Genomic DNA, 22065 nt, shown 5'->3' on the forward strand with positions numbered 1-22065 from the left:
GGATCGAGGGTAATCTTTCAGCTGCCTTTCAGATGCACTGGGCTGTCATTTCCCTATCCCAGAAATCATGCTATCAGGAACTGGTGGAGTCCAGCTCACCTGGAAAGGGCCCAGCTGCAGGAAACAGCTGAAGTCCTAATTTCCCACTCTGCATGGCAGGTCCTACAGCCTCTCTACCTGAAGAAAATAAATTCTAAAATTTCTATTTCCTTTTTAAAATAATTAATTTTCCAGGTGCATTATTAATTTTCAAGTCCAAAAAAAGGAAAACACTATACAGTTACACCAATCATAATATCCCTAAGAGGTTTTTGTTGTTGTTGTTCTTATTTAAAACTTTTCTTTAACTTTTCCCCGGAAGTATTCACCTATGTATCTCTAAATTTAATATAATTAACTGATATTGACAAGTCTTATTTTTTAGAGATAGCATCAGGATTCCTGAGAAGGGTAAAAAAAATTCAAGATGACCCCTGCGACCCCTGGAATCAAAGCCCCTTTGTTTACATTCACACATACAACAAACCTACTTGGGCGGGGTAGTGGTGGTGTTGAGCACATAAGTCAGGATGCAGGAACCAATTTCCAAAGCTTTTTCATTTTGCTTCTTTTATTCCCTTAACAGAATTTAAAGTTTCCATCTTTTTTTGTCCTTTATCAACCCAATCCATTGCATTCTAGCAAGGGCCTCCAAAGGCAATGGGTCAAAAAAGTCAAAATGGCAGCAGCAACCACTTGATCAGAACCACATCCCTTTTGCCATGGCTCGTGCACATGAGGCACTACAAAGAACAGGGTTTGCATCATTCTGATTTTTAGATTTTTTTTTCCCCCTTAAGGTCACCTCTGTATTTTAGAAGCAAGATTGCACGCTAATAGCTGTTTGGCATAATTTTTCTGTTGACATTTCTTTCGGAAGTTGTTCTCCTAGAATTAATTTGGAAGAATGACTGAATCTGAAGTACCATGAAGTGCTAGGGTGGGCTGTTGTGGTTACTGCAAGCTATTTTATTTTGCGAGGTCACAGTCCAGGCTGCCTAAGTATCCTTTCAGAAGTGGGCCTTGTTATGTCCCGAGCCTTTGCAAACGGCTCGGGCGTTTGCAGGCAGTCCCGGGCAGGTGCAAAGCTGCCCGGGACCAGACAGGCTGTCGCCAGCGCCGTGCGCATGCGCGGGTGCTGGCGCGGGAAAAGTAACCCATTTACCCGGGAGTTGCCTATATAAGAGGCTGCGAGGCGTTTGGGCTGAGCTGAAGCCATCTTCCTGTAAGCTGAACGCTGAATAAAAGAACCTGAGGACTCCAGCTGCTTCTCGTGTCTGTTTTCCCGCCAAGGACGCAACACTGGCGACGAGGTGGGATGCCTTGCACTACCTGGAAAGGAAAAAGTGTAAGCTTACCCAAGGAGTCCTGAGCGGCGGAAGAGGAACGGTGTTGACTCAGCAGCTGCCCGCCAATCCAGTGCGCATTCGGGGGTAGGCTGGCTGATAGACCCGTCTCCTGAAGATCCGAAGATGGCGAAAATCGGAAGGCTTGCGGAATTCGACGTCTCACATCCAGAGCGGTGGGAGTCCTACGTATCCAGAATGGAGAACTACTTCAAGGCAAACCAAGTGAGGGAAGATAGCTTGAAGGCTGCCACCCTGCTTTGCGCTTGCGGCCAAGACGCCTTCGAAATCGCAGAAAACCTTGCAGCACCTGTTCCAGTAGAGTCTGTAAGCTACGCAGACCTGAAGAAGCTGCTGAAGGACCACTTTCACCCCAAGGTGTCCGTTATCTCATGGCGCCACACCTTCGAGCAGAGGGATCAACGGTCCGGTGAGTCAGTCAAGGAATACATCGCCGCGTTACGGAAGGCCGCCAAGCCCTGCGAGTTCAAGGACCTCGAGGAACGACTGAGGGACCGATTCGTGTGCGGGTTGAGGCATCGAGAGCTACAACAGAGACTTTTCGCTAAGGAAGAATTATCCTTCCAAGACGCTTTAAGGGAAGCCACCGCGGAAGAAGCAGCAGGCGGCGCCGTCAAGAACATGCGGCCGATCAGAAGCAGTGCAGAGGGTGCGTCCGTGCACCAAGAAGACGTCCGACGAAACTCCGAGGAGGATCCGGACGAAGAAGTCGACCGTCTACAACCCGCGAAGGGAGAAAATCAGAAGGAAAGCTCTTCAGCTCCGCTCAAGTGCATCGGCTGTGGAGGTCGCCACAGGAGAACCGACTGCAAGTTCCGCTCCGCTACCTGCCGGGCATGCGGCAAACAAGGGCACATTGCAGCTGTGTGTCTGGGCCGACGAAAGGCACAACCTCAAGAAGAACGCCTGAAGGGTACCAGAGTCCCCAGCCAGAATAGGGTAGGTTTTTGCGCTTCGCGTAGAAACATCTGTAGGACAGGCACACACAAGCCCATGAAGAAAAAGCTGTCACTCAACGTGAAGCTACAAGGGGTTCCATTATCTATGGAACTAGACACAGGGTCTGCCCTTTCCATCATTTCATTGCATACATTTAGGAAGATTTGTTCCAGTAGTGGGACTAAGGCCAAGTTAAGGCCTTCTGATATTGTATTAACTGATTTTCAGAACTCAAGAGTGTGTGTTAAGGGGGAGGCCACCCTTAACGTGCAATACAAGAGTTTTGAAGGTCCACTAGACTTGTTAGTAGTAGGGGGTGAAAGAACGAGTCTCATAGGACTCGATTGGTTTGAGGCCCTGGGGATACACGTCACAGGACTCAACAGCTTACAAACACTCGACCTACAGGAAGTCTGCAAGGAATTTGCAGATGTTTTCAGCCCCCAGCTGGGCACATTCAAAGGACCACCTGTGTCCTTAAAGCTAGACCCCACTGTCACTCCCATTAGGATTAAAGCAAGAAGGGTCCCTTTTGCTTTAAAAAGTAAGATTGACACTGAATTAGACAAACTAATCCAACAAGGAATCCTAGAACCTGTTGATTCCAGCCCATGGGAGACCCCCATTGTCACGCCTCTAAAGGCAAATGGGGACATTCGCATTTGTGCTGATTACAAATGCACACTCAATAAGGCATTGCAGCAACATGCCTATCCTGTTCCTGTGGTCAGTCACATCCTGGCCTCTCTCAAGGGGGGGCGTGTTTTTGCAAAGCTTGACCTAGCTCAAGCATATCAACAGCTGCCTGTTGATGATGATGCTGCCATAGCTCAGACTATTGTGACCCACAGGGGAGCCTTTAAGGTAAAAAGGCTGCAGTTTGGAGTGAATGTCGCTCCTGGGATTTTCCAAAGCGTAATGGAAAACACACTACGAGGTATACCAGGGGTCTGCCCCTACTTTGACGATGTCTTGATTGCAGGAGACTCCACACACATTCTAGCTGAAAGGCTTAGGGCTGTCCTGTTAAGATTCAGGAAATCAGGCCTCAAGCTCAGAAAAGACAAATGCAAGATTGGGGTGCCTTCTACTGAATTTCTGGGATTCAAAATTGATGCTGCTGGGATTCATCCTGCTGAATCCAAACTAACTGCTATTTTAGAAGCACCCAGGCCAAAGTCTAAGGCCGAACTTCAGGCCTTCTTAGGCCTCCTGAATTTCTACAATCTTTCTTCCAATAAGCTAGGTAAGCTGAGCCTTTCACAGGCTAAGACAAACAGGGGGATGGTGTGGCTGGGTCACAAGCACTGAGGCTGCTTTAAAGAAGTCAAGGCGCGTGTCACTTTAACAGTGTTCTTGCACATTTCAACGAGGTCTCTCCCTGTGTGCATCGCTTGTGATGTGTCCCCCTACGGGGTTGGAGCGGTCCTGAGTCACCTCAGGTCTGATGGAACTCAGGTTCCTATTGCATACTACTCCAGAACACTGTCTTCTGCCGAGCGCAACTACGCTCAGATAGACAGGGAGGCTCTGGCTGGTGTTGCTGGAATTAAAAAATTCCACGATTTTCTATATGGCAGGCAGTTCACGGTCTTCACTGACCATAAGCCTCTGCTGGGACTGTTTACCACACGTAAGCAGACTCCCCACATCATTTCCCCTAGAATGCTTAGGTGGTCTATTTTCTTGTCTGCATATGATTTTTCATTACTCCACAAGCATGGGAAAGAAATGGGCCATGCTGATGGCCTCAGTAGATTGCCTCTGCCAGTAGTAGAAGCTGACCCCGTGCCAGCTGTCAACATTCTATCAATCCCAAGCTTTCAGAGTTCCTCTAGTGCCAGGGATGTACCGCTTGAAACAGATACAGATCAAACACTTTCAAGTGTCCGCTCCTGGGTCCTGTCCGGGTGGCCGAGCACTGCCCTAGTTTCCTGAGGTTCGAGTTTCGGTCCAAAAGGAACGAATTGTCCCCCCCTTCCCCCCTCTACTCCTCCCCCCTTTCTCAGGGGTGTTTTGCTTTGGGCGAAACAGAGTTGTCATTCCCAACTCAATGAGGAATAGGGTCTTAGAATCCCTCCACGAGGGTCATCGGCATTGTTCGTATGAAGGCTCTTGCACGCAGCCACTTGTGGGGGCCTGCTTTAGATAAAGATATTGAGGCTAAGGTACACGCATGCCACATGTGCCAACGATCTCGCCCAGAGATGCCCCAAGCTCCTGTGCATAAATGGGAGGAAACACAGTCCCCATGGACTAGGGTGCACATTGACTACGCTGGGCCCTTTCAGGGCCAGTTCTTCTTGGTCCTTGTTGACAGCCATTCAAAATGGCTTGAGGTTGTGCCTGTCTCATCCACCACCACTGCAAAGACTATTCAGGTAATGAGGGGGATTTTTGCTGCACACGGGCTGCCAGATGTCATTGTGTCTGACAACGGCCCTCAATTCACCTCCTCCGAATTCCAAGCTTTCTGACAGGCAAACCTGATTCGTCATGCCACATCTGCGCCCTTTCACCCTTCCACCAACGGTATGGCTGAACGCATGGTGCGCATCGCAAAGGACGCCTTGAAGAGACTCACCTCCGGGGACTGGCATCACAGGTTGGCTGACTTTCTCCTTTCTTATCGCACCACACCGTCCACTTCTACAGGGAGAAGTCCAGCTGAACTTCGTTGGGGGGCGCCAACTTACTACGAGACTTGACCGGTTGCATCCGGACAGACTGCCTTCATCTACCTCACATCCTAGGGCACCTAGACAACTACTTGTGGGTGCCCCGGTTTGGGCTCGCAATTCCGGGCCTGGTCATACATGGGTCCCCGCTTCTGTGTCCAGGATCACAGGTCCTCTCTCCTACGAGGTTGCCCTGGACAACGGTCGTGTCCTGCGTCGGCACATCGACCAACTCCGCTCTAGGCGGGACCTTTCTGCTGAAACTCCTGGGTCTTTTCCAGGGGGGGAGGGGGACCCTTTGGAGCAAAGGGAAGGGCAAGAGTTACTGCCCATCTCCACTGAGGGAGCCACAGACGGCCCTTCCCAAGATTCTGCAATTGCTCCGAAAAGGAAGTCATGGAGCTTACCCACACAACAGGCACTCATGCCTACTCCAGCCAGGGAGTCACCCCGGGGGCATACTCACTTTCCACACACATCACACAGCACTCCAGCAACGGAGGATACCCGGGGCATCCCAACAAATCATTCCCCGCAAGAGAACTGGCACACAATTCCCAAGGTTGGCCTGACCTTACCCCAAATCCTACAGGGGGTCAAACATACACAGAGTTAGTCGAGGAACCAAGTCCCGACTACAACAACCCTAGCACAAATCAGGGAACACCTGAGTTTTGGGAAAGTACAGAAACCCACACGAGCCCGAACACAGAATGGGGTTCAGGGAATGGACAGCCCCCTGACAGGTCTTGGACTGACCTAGGAGGTTCTACAGAGACGCCCAGCAGCGGCTATCACTTCAAGGGGCCTGAGGGTCTACAGCTAGGTAGGTCAACCAGGTCACAAAGTAACAGAAGCCCTGGCCTGACGAGCCCGGTGGGCAAGCAATCAGGCCAGGCATCGGGGCACAGTCCTTGGAAGACACCAGGGCACAATAGAGAGAACAGGCTCACGCCTCCCTCCAGTCAGGGGACTTATGCCAGTAACCCACAGCTAAGAAGGTCACAGAGAGCAAAGAAATCTCCCAAGTACCTAGAAGACTACATAACATTGCTGGCAAGGCAAAGGCCAGTAAACAGTGGGAGCACTGGGGAGCAAAATGTCATATAAAATAAATGTTGTATGTTGGTAGTAGTTTTAGCCCGGGGGAAAGGGGTGTTATGTCCCGAGCCTTTGCAAACGGCTCGGGCGTTTGCAGGCAGTCCCGGGCAGGTGCAAAGCTGCCCGGGACCAGACAGGCTGTCGCCAGCGCCGTGCGCATGCGCGGGTGCTGGCGCGGGAAAAGTAACCCATGTACCCGGGAGTTGCCTATATAAGGGGCTGCGAGGCGTTTGGGCTGAGCTGAAGCCATCTTCCTGTAAGCTGAACGCTGAATAAAAGAACCTGAGAACTCCAGCTGCTTCTCGTGTCTGTTTTCCCGCCAAGGACGCAACAGAATTCTTGCCAGAATTATTATCTATTATTTTGACACATATATCTAGGACTAACATGATCTTTTTCAAATGCATTCTGTGAAAACCCACTATGTCCCAGTCATCCCACTGACCTGTTTTTATATTGAAGCCAGCTTTTGAAGAGAATTTTTTGAGTAGAGAAGTGTCAGGAGATGCAACAACCCATTCTCCCAGCCATTTTTTCTTTCCAAATTTAAACAGCACATTTTCTTTGCTTTGTGGAGTTCTTGGTACTCTGTTGGTGCTTAGCCAGTTAGTAATGAAATTTCATTTCATTATGTCTGTAACAACTAGCCAAGCTTAGAGAGCACCAACAATTGTACAGTTCTGAGTGGACAGAAATTCTCTTCTATTGGAACCACAAGGGTTCAATACTTTTTTGTTTTTCCCATCTCACTAGCTTCTAGATCAGTGGTTCTCAACCTTTTTAATGCCGTGACCCCCCCCCCAACCAGTCGTAAGTCGAGGACTACTCAACTGGTGCAGCATCGTTGGCAGAATGGGACTTTTGGCGGGCTCAGCAGGGCAGAGGCAGCCTGGACAATTCCTATTGGCTTTTGAAAGCCAATAGAATTATACTCTATTCAAGAGAGTCTATTCTATTGGCTTTCAAAAGCCAATAGAATAAAAGGGAGTAGCACAGCTAAGGAAAAGGGGGGAAAATGGCGGACTGCGTTGTTTGGCGACCCCTGTGAAATGGTCGTTCGACCCCAAATGGGGTCCCGACCCACAGGTTGAGAACCACTGTTCTAGATCCTTGTTTATACACAAAGCAAACTATCTGCAAAGGAAGATTAGTCAACAGCTTGTCTACTCTCAGATGAAGGGACTGTATAGATTTGTCTTGGTTTTTAAAAACACACAGAATTGAGAAGTGTTAATATTCCTTTGCAAATAATATGTAATTTGTCACTAAAATAGCTAGCCTCAGCAAGCTGAAGAATAGTGATAACACTGTAGATAGATAATGTCAACACTTTGAAACAAAAATCCTGAGGCAAATTTAAGCTTCTTTCTTCTGGCTGCTGTAAAACTTCAAGAAACCAAAATAATAAATCTTTTGTAGAAATACATTTTGCATAGAATGATTTTTATATGCTGTAGCTGTAGCTGAACACCAATTTGATTTTTTTCTAGTTTGGATGTTACAATTTTCTGTTTTGTAGTAGTCTGATAAAGAAAGTCTCTGAATCTACTTCTAGTGGAATCTGTTAGAATTAAACCTATAAAAAAATAGATAAAATATACTGTACACTAATTCACGTTCACTGAAGCTCAGTCCCAAAGATGATTAGGTTACTAAGTAATATGCTTGTTTATGCAAATGATCTGGTTTGAGGTTTATATTTGTTTTTCAGAGATGCTAAAATTGTGCATGCTATTTTTTATTTTGCAGGAAACTGAATTTTTGGATATTACAAGTGTCCGAGATACTAGAGTGGGGAAATTTGCAAAGATTCCTAAAGTAAGTTTATGACATAATATATAACTTTCTCCTAGTGTCTACTCAAATTTAGGAGACTTTGGCTCCTAAAATTGGGTGAGCTGACTGAGAATTTAGAAGTCAAGGAAAACTGTCCTATACATCTTTTGTGATGAACTAAAACCCACAGCTGTCACAAGCCCAAAAAAGCAGCAGAGTTTTGATTGTGCAGTTGTGACCATCTTGACAGTTTTCATATCTCCACGGGGTACCCCTGTTCACTGCTGTTTCATCAACAAGTCAAAAAAAAAGCTTCTGTAGTAAATATTTCCCCAACTTTTGTATCAATGTGCACAGTACAAAAGGCCCTATGCAATTTGAGATGTTACAAAAAAACAACTTCCAGTCTGATATCTTAGCAATCTTGGAATGGATTTAAGTTCCTGCAGCTGTAATGGAAAAAACTGGATTTTTCCATCTGCACCTTTTCCTTCCCATTATGTTCTCTCCAGCTCTAAAAATGATACACAGAAGGTCCTACAGTGCTGAGAGATCTCTCCAAATTTGGCTGTGGCACCTTCTCTGATTGGAGCCCTGTTCAGAGAAGGTTTCCCATATGATTTCTCAGAGTTCTGAAGATAATTCTGCTAGCAGTCTGGCACAGTTGAATACCAACAAATTTTAACAGAAGAGTTTGAGGTGCCATAAAGAAACACAATATTGCTGAAGAAAGGGAAGGAGAGAAACAGTATTGATTTTTAGAAGTAAGAGTCAAGCTTCTACTGTGAATAGAGGGAGGAAATTTGTGGGCAGAAAATCAGTGTGTGCACTCTGTGTTTGTGTGTGTGTGTGTGTGTGTGTGTGTGTGTGTTATAGGCTACAGAAGTGCACTATTGCTCAGAGCCTGGGGTTTGCACACACTTAGAGGAGTTCAAAAAAGAAAAAAAATCATTTTGAATGGCAACAGCCAAAGTCTTCCACTGGTCAAGTCACATAAGGCATTCTTGACTTGAAAGTACAGCATCAACAATATCACAGCTTTACAATATTTCTTTCTTAGTGCCAAACAAGGACCAATTTATGTAAGCATTTTATAATACAGTGACATATGACTCACTTGCATGGCATTTCTTGTATTTCTTTAACTATCCTCCTGATGCAACAGCATTAAAATAGAAGTGTTCAAATAGTTCCGCCTTTTCCCAGGGTAACAATTGACACGTTTAATTTTAAGACCAGCAATTGTAATGCTTCTCTGTACTGAGCAGCAACTGCATTTTGATAAATAGCCATTAGGTGGGCAGGAGACAGAATTCCAGTGTAGATACTGTCTTTGCTAAAACATCTGCTTCCTTAGTAGTTGTCCTGTACTTCTAGAGCAGGAGAGATATTTAGGATTCTGGCCTTAGCAGGGCCAAGCTCGTGGAACAAGATGAAGACAGACAGAGTACCTTTAAAATGTCATGCTGACTAAATGCAAATTAAAGAAGCAGAATATTGAAAACTGTTTTTCTCCAATAGCCCTATGTTGGTTGTAGCATTTAAAGGCCATTTTAGGGATTTGATAAGATGTGCAATAATATACACCCGAAAACCAAAATCAGCTTGATAAACTCATCTATAACTAAGAAAGACAAAGAGGGGAAAATAGTGAGTAAAGACTATTATTTTAATTAAAATATTGTTTTGTGTTCAAAAAGCCCAATCCCAATTTGAATTTTAAAGCAAGGTTTTCTCAAGTCTTCTCACTTCTCCTTTCAGTTTTCCTTCTTAATGTGCTTTTATTTATTAATTTCTATGTCTACCCTTTGCAGAATCACAAGCTCCGAGACGTTTTCAAGTTGGATTTTCCAAACAACAACTTTCTTCACAAGATATTGACTGTGGTTTCTGGTCCTGATATGGTGGACCTCACATTTCACAATTTTGTTTCTTATAAAGAAAATGTTGGAAAGGTATTAGAAAATAAAATAAAGTTTCAGACGTTAATGGAAGCAAAAGCTAACCAAAATAGCCACACAGTACCATATAGTATGTAAGACAAGCAGTTGACATTCTGTTTAAAGTGCTGACATTAGAGATGATAGGCACTGGTTTTAAACCAGCTTGGACATTAAATTTACAGGGTGTTTTTTTATATGTGCATTTCTTCCCTAAAGTATTTCACCGAATATAGACATGGATAAAAATGGAACAATATGTGATTGTTTTAAAAGCTAAATAAACATAATATCAGTGTGATATAGTGATTATGTTAGGGCTGATTACTTTCATATTCAAACCCCCACCCAGTTATGAGTTCCTTTCCTGGCCTTGAAATACTCATGATATTTTAGCCTAGCCAAACCTACCTATATAGAACTGTGATGTAAACAAAAAAATGGCAGGAAGAACTAAGTACATTGGACTGAACTGTCTTCAAGCAAATTTTATATCTTTTGACCTTCTATTTATTTTGACAAATGCCTAAATCTGAGTATCAATGTGATCATCCATTTTAGATAGGAGAAATATGTTAATTTGTTCTATTTAGTTTAAATACATAGAAAGTAAATGTCAATGATTCAAAAAGAGGCATAGAATAGAATCATGTCTTTAGAAAGGATAGCAATAATGGGAAATGAGCATTTATTCCATGTGGAAATACTGCCTGGCACAGCCACTCATGCACTGAAATGTAGATGTTACACTTCACAAGTTTTGGTCTTTCAGCTTGTATCCTTGGCTTCATTTCTCAGAACTGGGCAGATGATATCATGGACTTCGTTAAGAACCCCTTTATATATAATGCTTCCCGCTACACTTTCCTAGAGAAAATGTGAGTAGTTATTCACCAAGCTTGTATTTCCAAGTATTTTTTTGACAGTCCTTAGTAGTATGGTTTGGTGGCTGAATGAAGCTGAAAGCTGGTCATTTAAAAACACTTGAGTGTTATGCAGTCTTAGGAGGAAGGTACTTAATCTTCCCCCTTCTTCAAATAACAACAACAATAACAACAACAGCCAAATATGAGCAAAACTTTCTCTTCATAGGGTAGCTGATGAAAATACAGTCCTACCAGTAAAATAGCATCAACTCACTGAAATTCATTTTATTGACCATTTGGGAGAAGGAAACAAGGGACTTCCTCTTTATTTCTTTGCTCATCTCTGTTCTCTTTCCCTAAACTATCCCCCTTCCTTCTCTTTGCATCCCCTCCTGTGAAAACCTAGAGATCCAGGCTTGATACTGCAGCATATAACCTTGTTTGCCTTTTTGGATCTTAAAGCCTCTATTTTGGATCCTTTTAACAGGCTTGATTCTACTCACACAGGCTCCAGGCTCCAGTTCCTGAGGAATCAAACCAGGGTTACCTCAATATTTTTCCCTGCTATGGCTACTTTCCTTCATTCTTATTTTGTCCCATAATGTTGTAGATACCAAACTAATGAAAATGTATCTGTTCTGCCCTTTCCTGCAGTCTGCTGAAACTGAAGCTGCAGCTGAACGCTGAGGGGAAAATTCCTGTCAAGAAGTGAGTATGGTATTCATAATGCTTTGGTCAATGATACACTCAGATCTGAGATGGCCCTGGTTATAGCATAGGCTCCTATTGGGCTTTGGGCATAGATGTAACCAGCTAATCTCTATTCCTAGCATATATTTATTCAGCATTTTTCATCTGGAATGGCACAATCCCACAAAATACAATGGAATGTAGAGGTCTGTTGCACAGGGGGAATATTCCATCTTAGCAGTTTGATCACACACATATATACACTGTCATTGACAACAAAGCATCATTGATGTATCATATTTGTGATAGATATTTAAATGCACTACTTCCTTGGTCCTTATGCAAAGAGTAGGGCGTATCCTTGTACCTTTGCTCTAAGAAGAATGAGCGATTATGTATGCGCCCATGCTTTTTCTATTTCCACTGAAAAGGCTGATTCCTCAACAAACCTCCTTCTTCCGCCCTATGGTTTACAGATTAAAGCAGGTCAAAGTAGGTCAGAGCTAGGATGTGGTATAGTTCATAGGGGATATTCCTTCTTCCTGGAAATATAATTGTGAAAGAGTTTCCTTATGTTTTCTATTCGGTGCTTTTATTGTGATGTGTTAAATCTCAGTGGCATCTTATAGCACATATGCCATCTGCTGCCTCATATGCTGGTTTTGTGGCCTCTGGAATTATCCAAAAATCGTATCTGCAACATTTGAAAGAACGTCACTGAAAAACTAACGTTTTGATTTCTTGATATCTTTGTAAAAAAAATATATGTTGGATATTTCAGAAATCCATCCTTTCAAATAAAAACCCCATTCAGCTCCAGAAATACAGAAGTTTCAGCTCTGTTCACTTTAGGAATGCCTAATATAAAACTTAGACACTGAAGGTTGAACTCTATTCTGACATAATATTCTCCTTCAGATAGAGTTTTGTTTATTTTATTATTATAATGGTTAATCCTTACGGGCAGTCTTCCCACTAGAATACTGCATCTTCCACTAGTGGCCCTGTCTCTCTTTAATTTATCATCCCTTTCTTTTTCAGTATTTTTCAAATGTTTCCTGCAGACAGAAAAAGGGTAGAAGAAGCATTAACTGCCTGTCATCTTCCAAAGGGAAAGGTCAGTAATTATTTTTTTTCTTACATGTATATACTCCAGAACTCATCAACTGAATTGGAATTTAATTGTGGATAAGGTATGTAAATTACATAATAAACACAGATTTCCATGGACTTATCCATGTCAAAGCTCTTGAGCAAATGGTTTTGCTCTTTCAGCACAAAATTTGCTAAGTTGAGCAGCCACCTCTGAAAAAAATATTCTACGCAGCTTTGTCTGACAAGTCAGGAACTAAATGGGTAGAAGTAATTTGTATGGGATCATTGGGACCTCAGTGAATGTGCATATTTTATTTAGGCTTAATACCTGAATAAAATGATTGTTGGCAAATGTATTCCTATTGGCTTGTATCAAGAATAAGGAGTTAGATATAATCCTGCATGTAAAAAAGGTAAAGAGGGGAAGACTGTTGAACATTTAAACAAATAGTAAATTGGAAACAATTGCCAATTTGCAAATATCCTAGAGAAATAACTGTAAAGGTAATTCTTGTTCAGCAACTGCCTTGGACAACAACAATTCACAGGTAAGGGCTGTGATAAAAAAACTAACTTTGCAACCAATGCCCACAGTTACGACCTTTGCAGCATCTCTATCAGGTGTTTGCCATCATAGTTAGTACATATTGCCCTGTGTAAAATCATAAGCAGTTATAGTCATAAGATTTTTCACTTTGTAATCATTTTGGTTTTGTACCACTCTTCCCCAACTTAGTTGTGTTGGACTGCATCATCACAAATTCTTGAATTATGGCTAATAAATTTGGGAATCCCCAAATTTTTAGAAAACACCTGGTTACAAAAGTCTTGTTATACTGTATGTAATGCCCTTGCAAACAGCCACCATCTTTACCTTGAGTCTAAACCTTCAGAAGAATCTTTGCTTTATTCCACAAGTGTTGCCATTACTGCCATTCTTGCAATGCTCAGTACTTCACATAAGCTCAGGTGTGGGAAGAGGTGGATAAGCCAAGTAACCAGGATAAACTGCAAATTCTCACTGATGGAAAACAATTTGCTTCCCATTTGCAGTATTTCCTGCTGGGCCAGAAACAAAGCATAAGCTAATCATCTCAGTTTGAGAAGGGCTAAAACCACACATTGAGGTAACAGAACCACAACAGCATGGCACTTTTAAAAACACTACAGGTGGAGGGGCCCATAAATGACTGCACTCTACTCTAGCTACATCATCCATTGTGTGAAAAAAGTTATATTCTGAAGGGAAAACAAATTCTTCCTAAATGTATTTTTCTATTTTACATGCAGCTTTTCTTTATGACAAAAACAACCTTTTGCCATATTTAGGCACAGGAGAAAGAATTCATATTATAACTCAGAATATATTGTTAAGTATGATCATGAGCTGCTCTTTCATTTCCAGAATGATGGTATCAACCCAGAGGATTTCCCTGAAACAGTGTATAAAACATTCCTGATGAACCTCTGTCCTCGGCCAGATATTGATGAAATATTTACCTCACAGTAAGCTTTTGATGGCATAAGAGATATTATGTAGGTAAAAGGGGTCTGGGTGAATCCAATGAAATCTAGCACAGTTCTCATCTTTCAGCATTTCAGTTTGGTTGGATTCATATTAGTTTTTTGGGATTCTGAATTTGCATTCTGTGTCAACCAGCATTTTTTTCTGGATGGAAAGATTATTCCCATTTCATTCCATGTCAGCCACACATTACCTGTCAGAGACTATTGAGATAAACTGATCTTATCCCAATCTAATGCCTTTCAGATATTCTATGTTACAGTACTCCTCCTCCAGATCCCATCCTGTTGGCTGTGCTTGATAATGAGAACTGTAGATCAACATATTCAGAAAGAGCAAATTGGGAAAGATGACTTAAGTAGGAGCCATGGTGGCGCAGAAGTTAGAATACAGTATTTCAGGCTAACTCTGCCCACTGTCTGGAATTTGATCCTAATGGAGCTCAAGGTTGTCTCAGCCTTCCAGCCTTGCAAAGTTAATAAAATCAGGACCCAGATTGTAGAGGGCAATATGCCGACATTATAATCCATCCATAGAGTGCTGTAAAACACTGTGGGCCAGTATATAAGTCTGAGTGCTGTTGCTATTGCTAGTATCTCTATTATATAACATTTTCTCTACAAAGGGAATTCTTTATGGGTGTTAGTTGTTCATTTCTTAGTTGTCCAGTATGCACAAAGAAAGTTTCAGGTTGATAAAGAAAGCATTTTAGATTGAGCTTTATTTTTGCACCAATTGTTTCATGCCTTATAGTGCTGAATCAAATTTGCAGTGCAGGAAAAGATAAGATAGAACAAGCTTGTTCAATACTAAAATAAAATAAAAGAAAGAAAGTTGCCTTGCTGCTAAGGGCGGGGGGGATTTTCCAGGGACACCTAAAGACACTCTTCTTCATTGTTTCTCCTTAGCCATTCAAAAGCCAAGCCATACATGACGAAAGATCACTTGACAAAATTTATCAACAAGAAACAACGAAATTCCCAACTCAATGACACACTTTTCCCTCCTGCCAAACCAGATAGAGTACAGGGCCTCATAGAAAAATATGAGCCCAGTGGGATGAATATTCAAAGAGGTGAGTCTTTTCCATTAGAATGAAGTTTTGTCAAGATCCCAAGCCTATAGAGAGAATAGAGTGCTACACACTGTCCAATTCTTATGTGAATGTAAATAAGGTAGAAAGCATAAAGCAGTAGTGAATATATTCATGTGTGCTTGTTTGAGTATCTATATACATATACCCACTACACCAGTGGTTCTCAACATTTTTAATGCCGCAACCCCCAACTGGTCGTAAGTTGAGGACTACTCAACTGGTCGTAAGTCGAGGACTACTCAACTGGTGCAGCACCGTTTGCAGAATGGGACTTTTGGTGGGCTCAGCAGGGCAGAGACAGCCTGGACAATTCCTATTGGCTTTTGAAAGCCAATAGAATTAGACACTATTCAAGAGAGTCTATTCTATTGGCTTTCAAAAGCCAATAGAATAAAAGGGAGTAGCACAGCTAAGGAAAAGGGGGGAAAAATGGCGGACTGCATTGTTTGGTGACCCCCGTGAAATGGTCATTTGATCCCAAATGGGGTCCCGACTCACAGGTTGAGAACCACTGCACTACACACAGAGGGATATTTGGCAGTTTAGTAATGAACTTTCTCCTAAATATCAACAGAATATCAACAGGAACAGGACAGTGTTGAGAGTCTTACGAATACTTCAGGATTTCTAAGTGTTTTGTGAATACTTCAGGGTATGCCATTATATACCAGTTGGCCTTCCCTTGAACAATAGTCCTCTTCTCCCAGAAAAAAAATATACGGCATTTCTAATATTGTGGAATGCTTCCTTATAGCCTTCTTCTCTCTTTGTCATCCAACAAAAACGAATAGCCAATAGGTCAGAGGAGGTTGTGAATCACAACTGCTAAAAAAAGAAAATTGTTTCCATATTTACTTAGTGTACATATATTTCTTGATTAAAGATTTTATTCATGTTATTTATATTTTCCTTGTATTCTTAATTAATTTGCCTCAAGAATGTTTAAAATCTGTAATCAGCAATAAGCAAACAATAATCATTATCAAGATAAAGATCACTTCCATTACAATATGTAAACCCATGAATATGGAAACAAATAATAATAATACAGGTAGTCTTCATTTAACAATTGCCACATCTAGTGACTATTCATAATTATGACTGTGATGAAAAATAACTTTACAACCAATCTTTGCATTTAAAATTTCTTAAGTCTGTAAATGGAAGGAAAGCTGAAATAAGATCATAAGCACACTCATGCTTTCATGTTTTCTCTTAGCAACCATTTCACTTAATGACTAAGTTTGCAGTCCTAATTGTGGCCACTAAATGAGAACTACTTCTATATTTTTTTTATAAAAAAAAGAGTCTTAAGAGTAATTATGATGTTCTCTAAAAAAAGTATTTGGTAATATTTGTTTGGGTAGTGTCAAGAATGGCTTCTGGGGGAAAATGGACATAGAAGAAAATGAAAGTGGTAAAATGAATAAGGGTTTTTCACATTTTATTCATTCGTTCATTTAAAACGTTATAGTCACCCATCTTATGTCAAATGCTGGATGGCTCGCAACCAACAATTAAAATAATACCAATAGTAAAGTATCATAAAATATATACTGTATCTATTAAAATCATAAACATTAAAACCTGGCATCAAAGTTAAGTTCTTCATTCAGTCCATTATTAAATCCTCTCATCCAACAAATCCTATCCCAGCACTTGGGAGGAAAGCCAGGTTTTAAGGGTAGAAAGGTAATTGTCTGCCAAACCTCAAGGAGAAGGGGTTCCATAGAGCAGGGGCTGCCACAGAAAAGGCCCGCTTCTTAGATCCCATAAAATGGGAATGTTTAAGGCAAGGGACTAGGAGCATGTCCACCTTATGTGATATGGTAGAACAGGTAGATGTTCTTATGGAGAGGCAGTCCACCTAGCCCGATGCCATATAGGGCTTTAAAAGAAATAACCAGCACCTTGAATTGTACCAGAAAGGAAACCAGGAGCCAATGTGGTTTGCATAACAGAACTGTTACATGGATAAACTTAGGGGCACCCATGACTGCATATGCTGCCACATTCTAGACCAGTTGAAGCTTCTGGGTAATCTTCAAGAGCATCCCCATGTAGAGCACATGGCAGCAGTCCAAATGGGAAGTGAGTAAAGATAGCTAAATAAGGAATCTCCATCAGATTGAATGGAATTAGGAATACAAATTATGAAATAATCATGGCTCACAACAATCATACATCTACTGCCTTTAGTTTTAAGTCAGAATAAAGCACCAGCACTGCGGTTGAGCATCCAACATAGAAACAGGCAACTTAGTTTCCTCCAAAGTTTTATACTCTAACACCCACAATTCCTTGTCATTGGCCATGCTGGCTGAAGCCAATGGGAATAGAAATCCAAAACTTTTGGAGGGCAGCAAGGAATCCCTGATTCACAGTCAGCTCCTTCAAGGCCTTGAATTCCACTGTCAGTCACAATGTGATTATTTGCTCCTGCAGGACAACTGTCTCCTGAAGGAATGGTTTGGTTCCTGTGTGGTCCTGAAAACAGCATCGTATCTCAAGACAAACTGCTGCTGTACCAAGATATGAACCAACCACTCTCCCACTATTTCATCAGCTCATCCCACAACACTTATCTAACAGGTATGGTGATATCTACCAAGACACACTCATTTTCTCAGGATAATTTTCTCCAAGGGGTCAACTTTTATATGTGTTTAGGATTACAATTCCCCACATTTCCTGGTTCTGCCAGTTCAAAAAAGATTAGGTAACAGATGCTATGAAAGATAATCAACCAAGATCTAGCCATTGATGATCAAAGAAAATAGGCAAAATGAATCACAATCTGCCACAACATAGGGCAGATGCCTGTAAGCCTATTGGGTGCTTTTAACATATACATCACCTAATGTATTTGCTTTCTGAACAATCATTTTCCCTCTTGTCTGCTAAATTAATCATACCCACACAGAGCAACTTTACACCTTCGCATTCACTCATACTCACACTTATACACTCTGGTACCACTTTCCAATTGCCGCCCTCCCTATCTTTTAATCATTTTTTATTTGTAATTTTAACAGTTATTGTTTTATGGTACTGTTAACATTTTATATACATGCCTCTTTTTTTTCTTTTCTTTTCTTTTTAACAGCTGGACAGTTTTCTGGAATCTCATCTCCTGAAATGTATCGCCAAACTCTCTTGGCTGGTTGTCGTTGTGTGGAACTTGATTGCTGGAAGGGACGTCCTCCAGATGAGGAACCTATCATCACCCACGGGTATACTATGACAACTGAAATATTGTTCAAGGTATGCATTTGCCAGTGATTTTTTTTCTGTTCTCTTTGAGCCCATATAGTTCCATCTGACAACATGCTACCCCACCCCAAATTAAAGATAGAAAATCCTTATTCCAGAATACCTTTCCACCCACAGCCACTCCATCTTGCTAGAATTAAGTGTAACTGTTTTTCCCCATCCAGATTTTCACATCCTCCAGGCATTGGGATATGATCTTGATGGCATTATTTAGTCAGCTCAGGATCAAGATGTACAACTGGTATCAACAGCATACTGGTGTAACTACACTCTACGTTGGAAGATGACCTCTTTCAGTGGTTTCATGTAGTTGTTAAAGAGGAAAGGCAGGAGTCTCCAACCCTGAGGCATTCCACAGCTAAGGGGGCTGAAGAGTGGGCCTCTCCTCTTTCCTACTTATGCCAACTGGAACCAGCTTCAGAGAAAGGAGGAAAATAACCTTAACACTCTGTCTCCGTAGTATTTTGTAGCCTGAAACCCAACTAGAAAAGATCCAGATAATCTAGTTCAGAGCTTTCTGAAGTTCCAGTCCAGTCACTTCCTCAACAACTTTCCCCAAAAAAGGATAGGGCAAAAGTTGTCCAGAAGTGTTGGATCCAGATATGGAATTTTTAGGAAAGAGTCTACCACCATCTCTTTCATGGCAGGCAGAACAATTTATTTATGTAAAAATATTTGCAACCATGTGAACCCAACTATAGAAATTTTAATCACCTAGGATTAAAGGTCATGGATCTAAATTGGTGGCATGGTTGATAGAACTAAGGATCCTATTTCCTCAGGAACTGCAGTATCAAATGCTTTGCAGACAATAAGATTAGACAAAGTGTCAGTCAATTCTCTTAGATTTGCTCAGTTGGAATCCAAGTGGATCCAAGAGATTTTTGAGCAGCAGCATCCAGGGCCTCTGGAGCTTCTGAGGATCCAGTTATTTTTGAGGGCAGCATACAAAAATAGCACATGCTTCTTATCTTAAGGTTATAAAAGCTCCATGTCTGTTAAACTTTTCCTCATAGGACTTGTTTTCCATATTCCTTTGTTGTCTTCCTCTGGAGCAATTTACACTTAGCTATACTGATCTTAAAAATCTGGAACACAGGCATTGTACCCAGAACTGGGGAGTAGATGACACTAAACACAAACCCAAGATGGTTTGTGTTTAGCATGTTATCAATTACAACACCAAGAACCTTATATATATGCTCTGATTTACTACTACAAAACCAGGTACCTCTATTCTAAATATATATTTTGCTGGTTTTTGACCATAATAAAGATTTCATTTCATTAGTTCATATTTTGTTTGCCTAAATGAGTTTGAACTTAAAGGTCTTAAACTTTTCCATTACTTTCTGTGTTTTGCACAGCAATACTTTGACATTACTGTAATCAAGTCACATAAGACATAGCTATTCAATTATAGGTGCTTAAGGTCTATATATTGCATCAGTGATGCATGCAGAATAAACGATAGACTTATATATTTAAATAATCAGAATCCTATTCTTTCTTACTACTCTTTCAAGTATTTAAATATTTTCTTTTGTCCCAAAAATTCAGAAAGAAAGTTACTCAGTAGGTTCCCACCTTCAGCTGTAATTTAAGCAGCGGGGGGGGGGGGAGAATAAGAAGTCCCTTTAAATGATTACCCTGGTAGTAGTTTTTGGTGTTAGCAATTTATATTCTCCATCTTATGACCTCATAATTACCATGACACAACACCACGCAATCTACAGAGCAAATAGAAGCTATTGTGCTTGAGTGGAGCTATAATTATAGGGGATGATTGCTCTGCACCACAACAATGAAACTTGAAAAGGAATTACAGAGTGTTAGCACAGCATGTACTTTTCATAATAGCCTATATAACATTTGGACATTCCCCTCTCTTCTTTCTTCCTTCTTAGCTTTCCTCTCCAAAATAACTCGTGGGTGGAAAGAGGTGGCTCTCTCCTGATTTGAACCTACATCAGTTTCCTTTGGGATCAGATCAGATCAAGAGGCAGGATCAGTCTTCCCCTCCCCAATCCATGATCAACTGCTTGTTCAATTAAAAGTTGTTCTGCAAAAGACAATCTAAAGTTATAGGCCAGTGATGGCGAACCTTTTAGACACCGAGTGCCCAAACTGCAACCCCAAACCCACTTATGTATTATCGGGTGCCGGGTGGACGTGGCCCATTGGGTGGGCATGGCTTTGGTGGTAACGGCAGACTGGGCGGGACTAAAAAGTTCAATTAATCAATTCCAACTTTGCAAGGTCTTTTTTTCCCCCTAAGAAGTTGAAATTGATTGATTGAACTTTTTTTTTTTTTTGCACATGGCGGTGGAGGCCTAAAGCGAAAAGGTTTTATAAAACCGAGCTGAAGGCCTAGGACTGGGGTGATGGTGTGCGTGCTCACAGAGAGGGCTCTGCGTGCCACCTGTGGCATGCGTGCCATAGGTTCGCCACCACGGTTATAGGCCATTCAGTACAGTTGACTCTTGGTGAGCTGGAGTTCACCAACTTGGCCTCTCTTTCATAAAACCCATTTTTTTGGCTTTCCTCAGTTTTGTTATGTGCTGATAAAATTCATTTGGCATTACAGTTGTTGCAGAATGAGCTTCATTTTACCCACAGAAGATAAATGTCCTATTTAAAATGATGTTAATCAATGGCTGGACCACAGGAGAAGGCATATATAATTGTATAGAAAGATGTATTATCAAAAACTTTCAGTTACAGTATTGAAGTAGGGAAAATAAATAAAGAGGTTTTGCAAATGCATTCTTTCTTTCTTTCTTTGTTTATTATCAAATTTATATAGCCCCTATCTCACAAAAAGCAACTTTGGGTGGCACACAGCAACGAGATAAAACACAATGTAAAAAACCACAGATATAAATTCCAGATAAAAAAAATTAGAATGCTGTCTCACAATGCATGATTGTCCAAAGAAAGTGAGTGGTGGAACAAGCAAAAACCTCATTCATAAACTTTATTCAATTATACAATATAAAGAGGTAGGGAGTGCAATGACTCAGCCGTTAAAGAAGCTGAGCTTGTCAGCTGGAAAACTGACAGTCCGAGTATCACATGACAGGGTGAGCTCCTGTTACTTGCCCCAACTCCTGTAAAACTAGAAGTTTGAAAGCATGCAAATCCAAGTAGACAAATAGGTACCATTCCGGTGGGAAGGTAACAGTGTTCCTTCATGCTGGCCACATGATCATGGAAATGTCTTTAGACAACACTGACTCCCTCAGCTAAGAAACAGAGATGAGCACCGTCCCCTAGAGTCAGACACGACAGGACAGGAAAAACTTTACCATTACAATATACCAAGAATAGAAATGGCTTTAAAGACCGGTCAAACATATTAATAGAGGATAAGACAATTACTGTAGCTGTTTATTATGATACTTCTTCCAAATGAGGCTTTTTAATATCAGACCGGGATAACTGGGGAGCAGCAGTTTCAGTTCCTGACCTTCTTATGCAATGTTCATAAAAAAACCACTTGGCCCCTATAGGAAAATTGGTGCTGATCAGAATAGGTCTTTGATCTGGCACATACTCAAATCATGCAATCCTCAGAAGCAAAAACAAATCCCACCTCATTACAATATTAAGAAGGTACAAAAATTCTGCTGGACCAGATCAAATGCCTCCATGATTTTGTCAGAAGCCGGTGTGAAAAT

At 41.5% G+C, this 22065-nt stretch overlaps 1 protein-coding gene across 1 annotated transcript in view; it reads left to right on the forward strand.

Annotated features, from left to right (window-relative positions):
* The first annotated feature begins 7785 nt into the window (after window positions 1–7785).
* Window positions 7786–22065, forward strand: part of PLCB2 (phospholipase C beta 2) — a 48696-nt gene continuing 34416 nt past the window's right edge. Inside the window, exons 1-10 of the mRNA XM_039342668.1 lie at window positions 7786–7809; window positions 7874–7942; window positions 9715–9855; window positions 10639–10718; window positions 11361–11414; window positions 12438–12513; window positions 13897–13997; window positions 14925–15091; window positions 17558–17704; window positions 18219–18376. Coding sequence (XP_039198602.1) covers window positions 7786–7809; window positions 7874–7942; window positions 9715–9855; window positions 10639–10718; window positions 11361–11414; window positions 12438–12513; window positions 13897–13997; window positions 14925–15091; window positions 17558–17704; window positions 18219–18376 — 1017 coding nt within the window. The remainder of the gene's footprint in view (window positions 7810–7873; window positions 7943–9714; window positions 9856–10638; window positions 10719–11360; window positions 11415–12437; window positions 12514–13896; window positions 13998–14924; window positions 15092–17557; window positions 17705–18218; window positions 18377–22065) is intronic.

This window comes from Crotalus tigris, unplaced genomic scaffold (genome assembly GCF_016545835.1).
Source record: "Crotalus tigris isolate CLP2741 ecotype Arizona unplaced genomic scaffold, ASM1654583v1 scf7180000017800.2534000, whole genome shotgun sequence".
NCBI classification, from domain to species: Eukaryota; Metazoa; Chordata; class Lepidosauria; order Squamata; family Viperidae; genus Crotalus; species Crotalus tigris.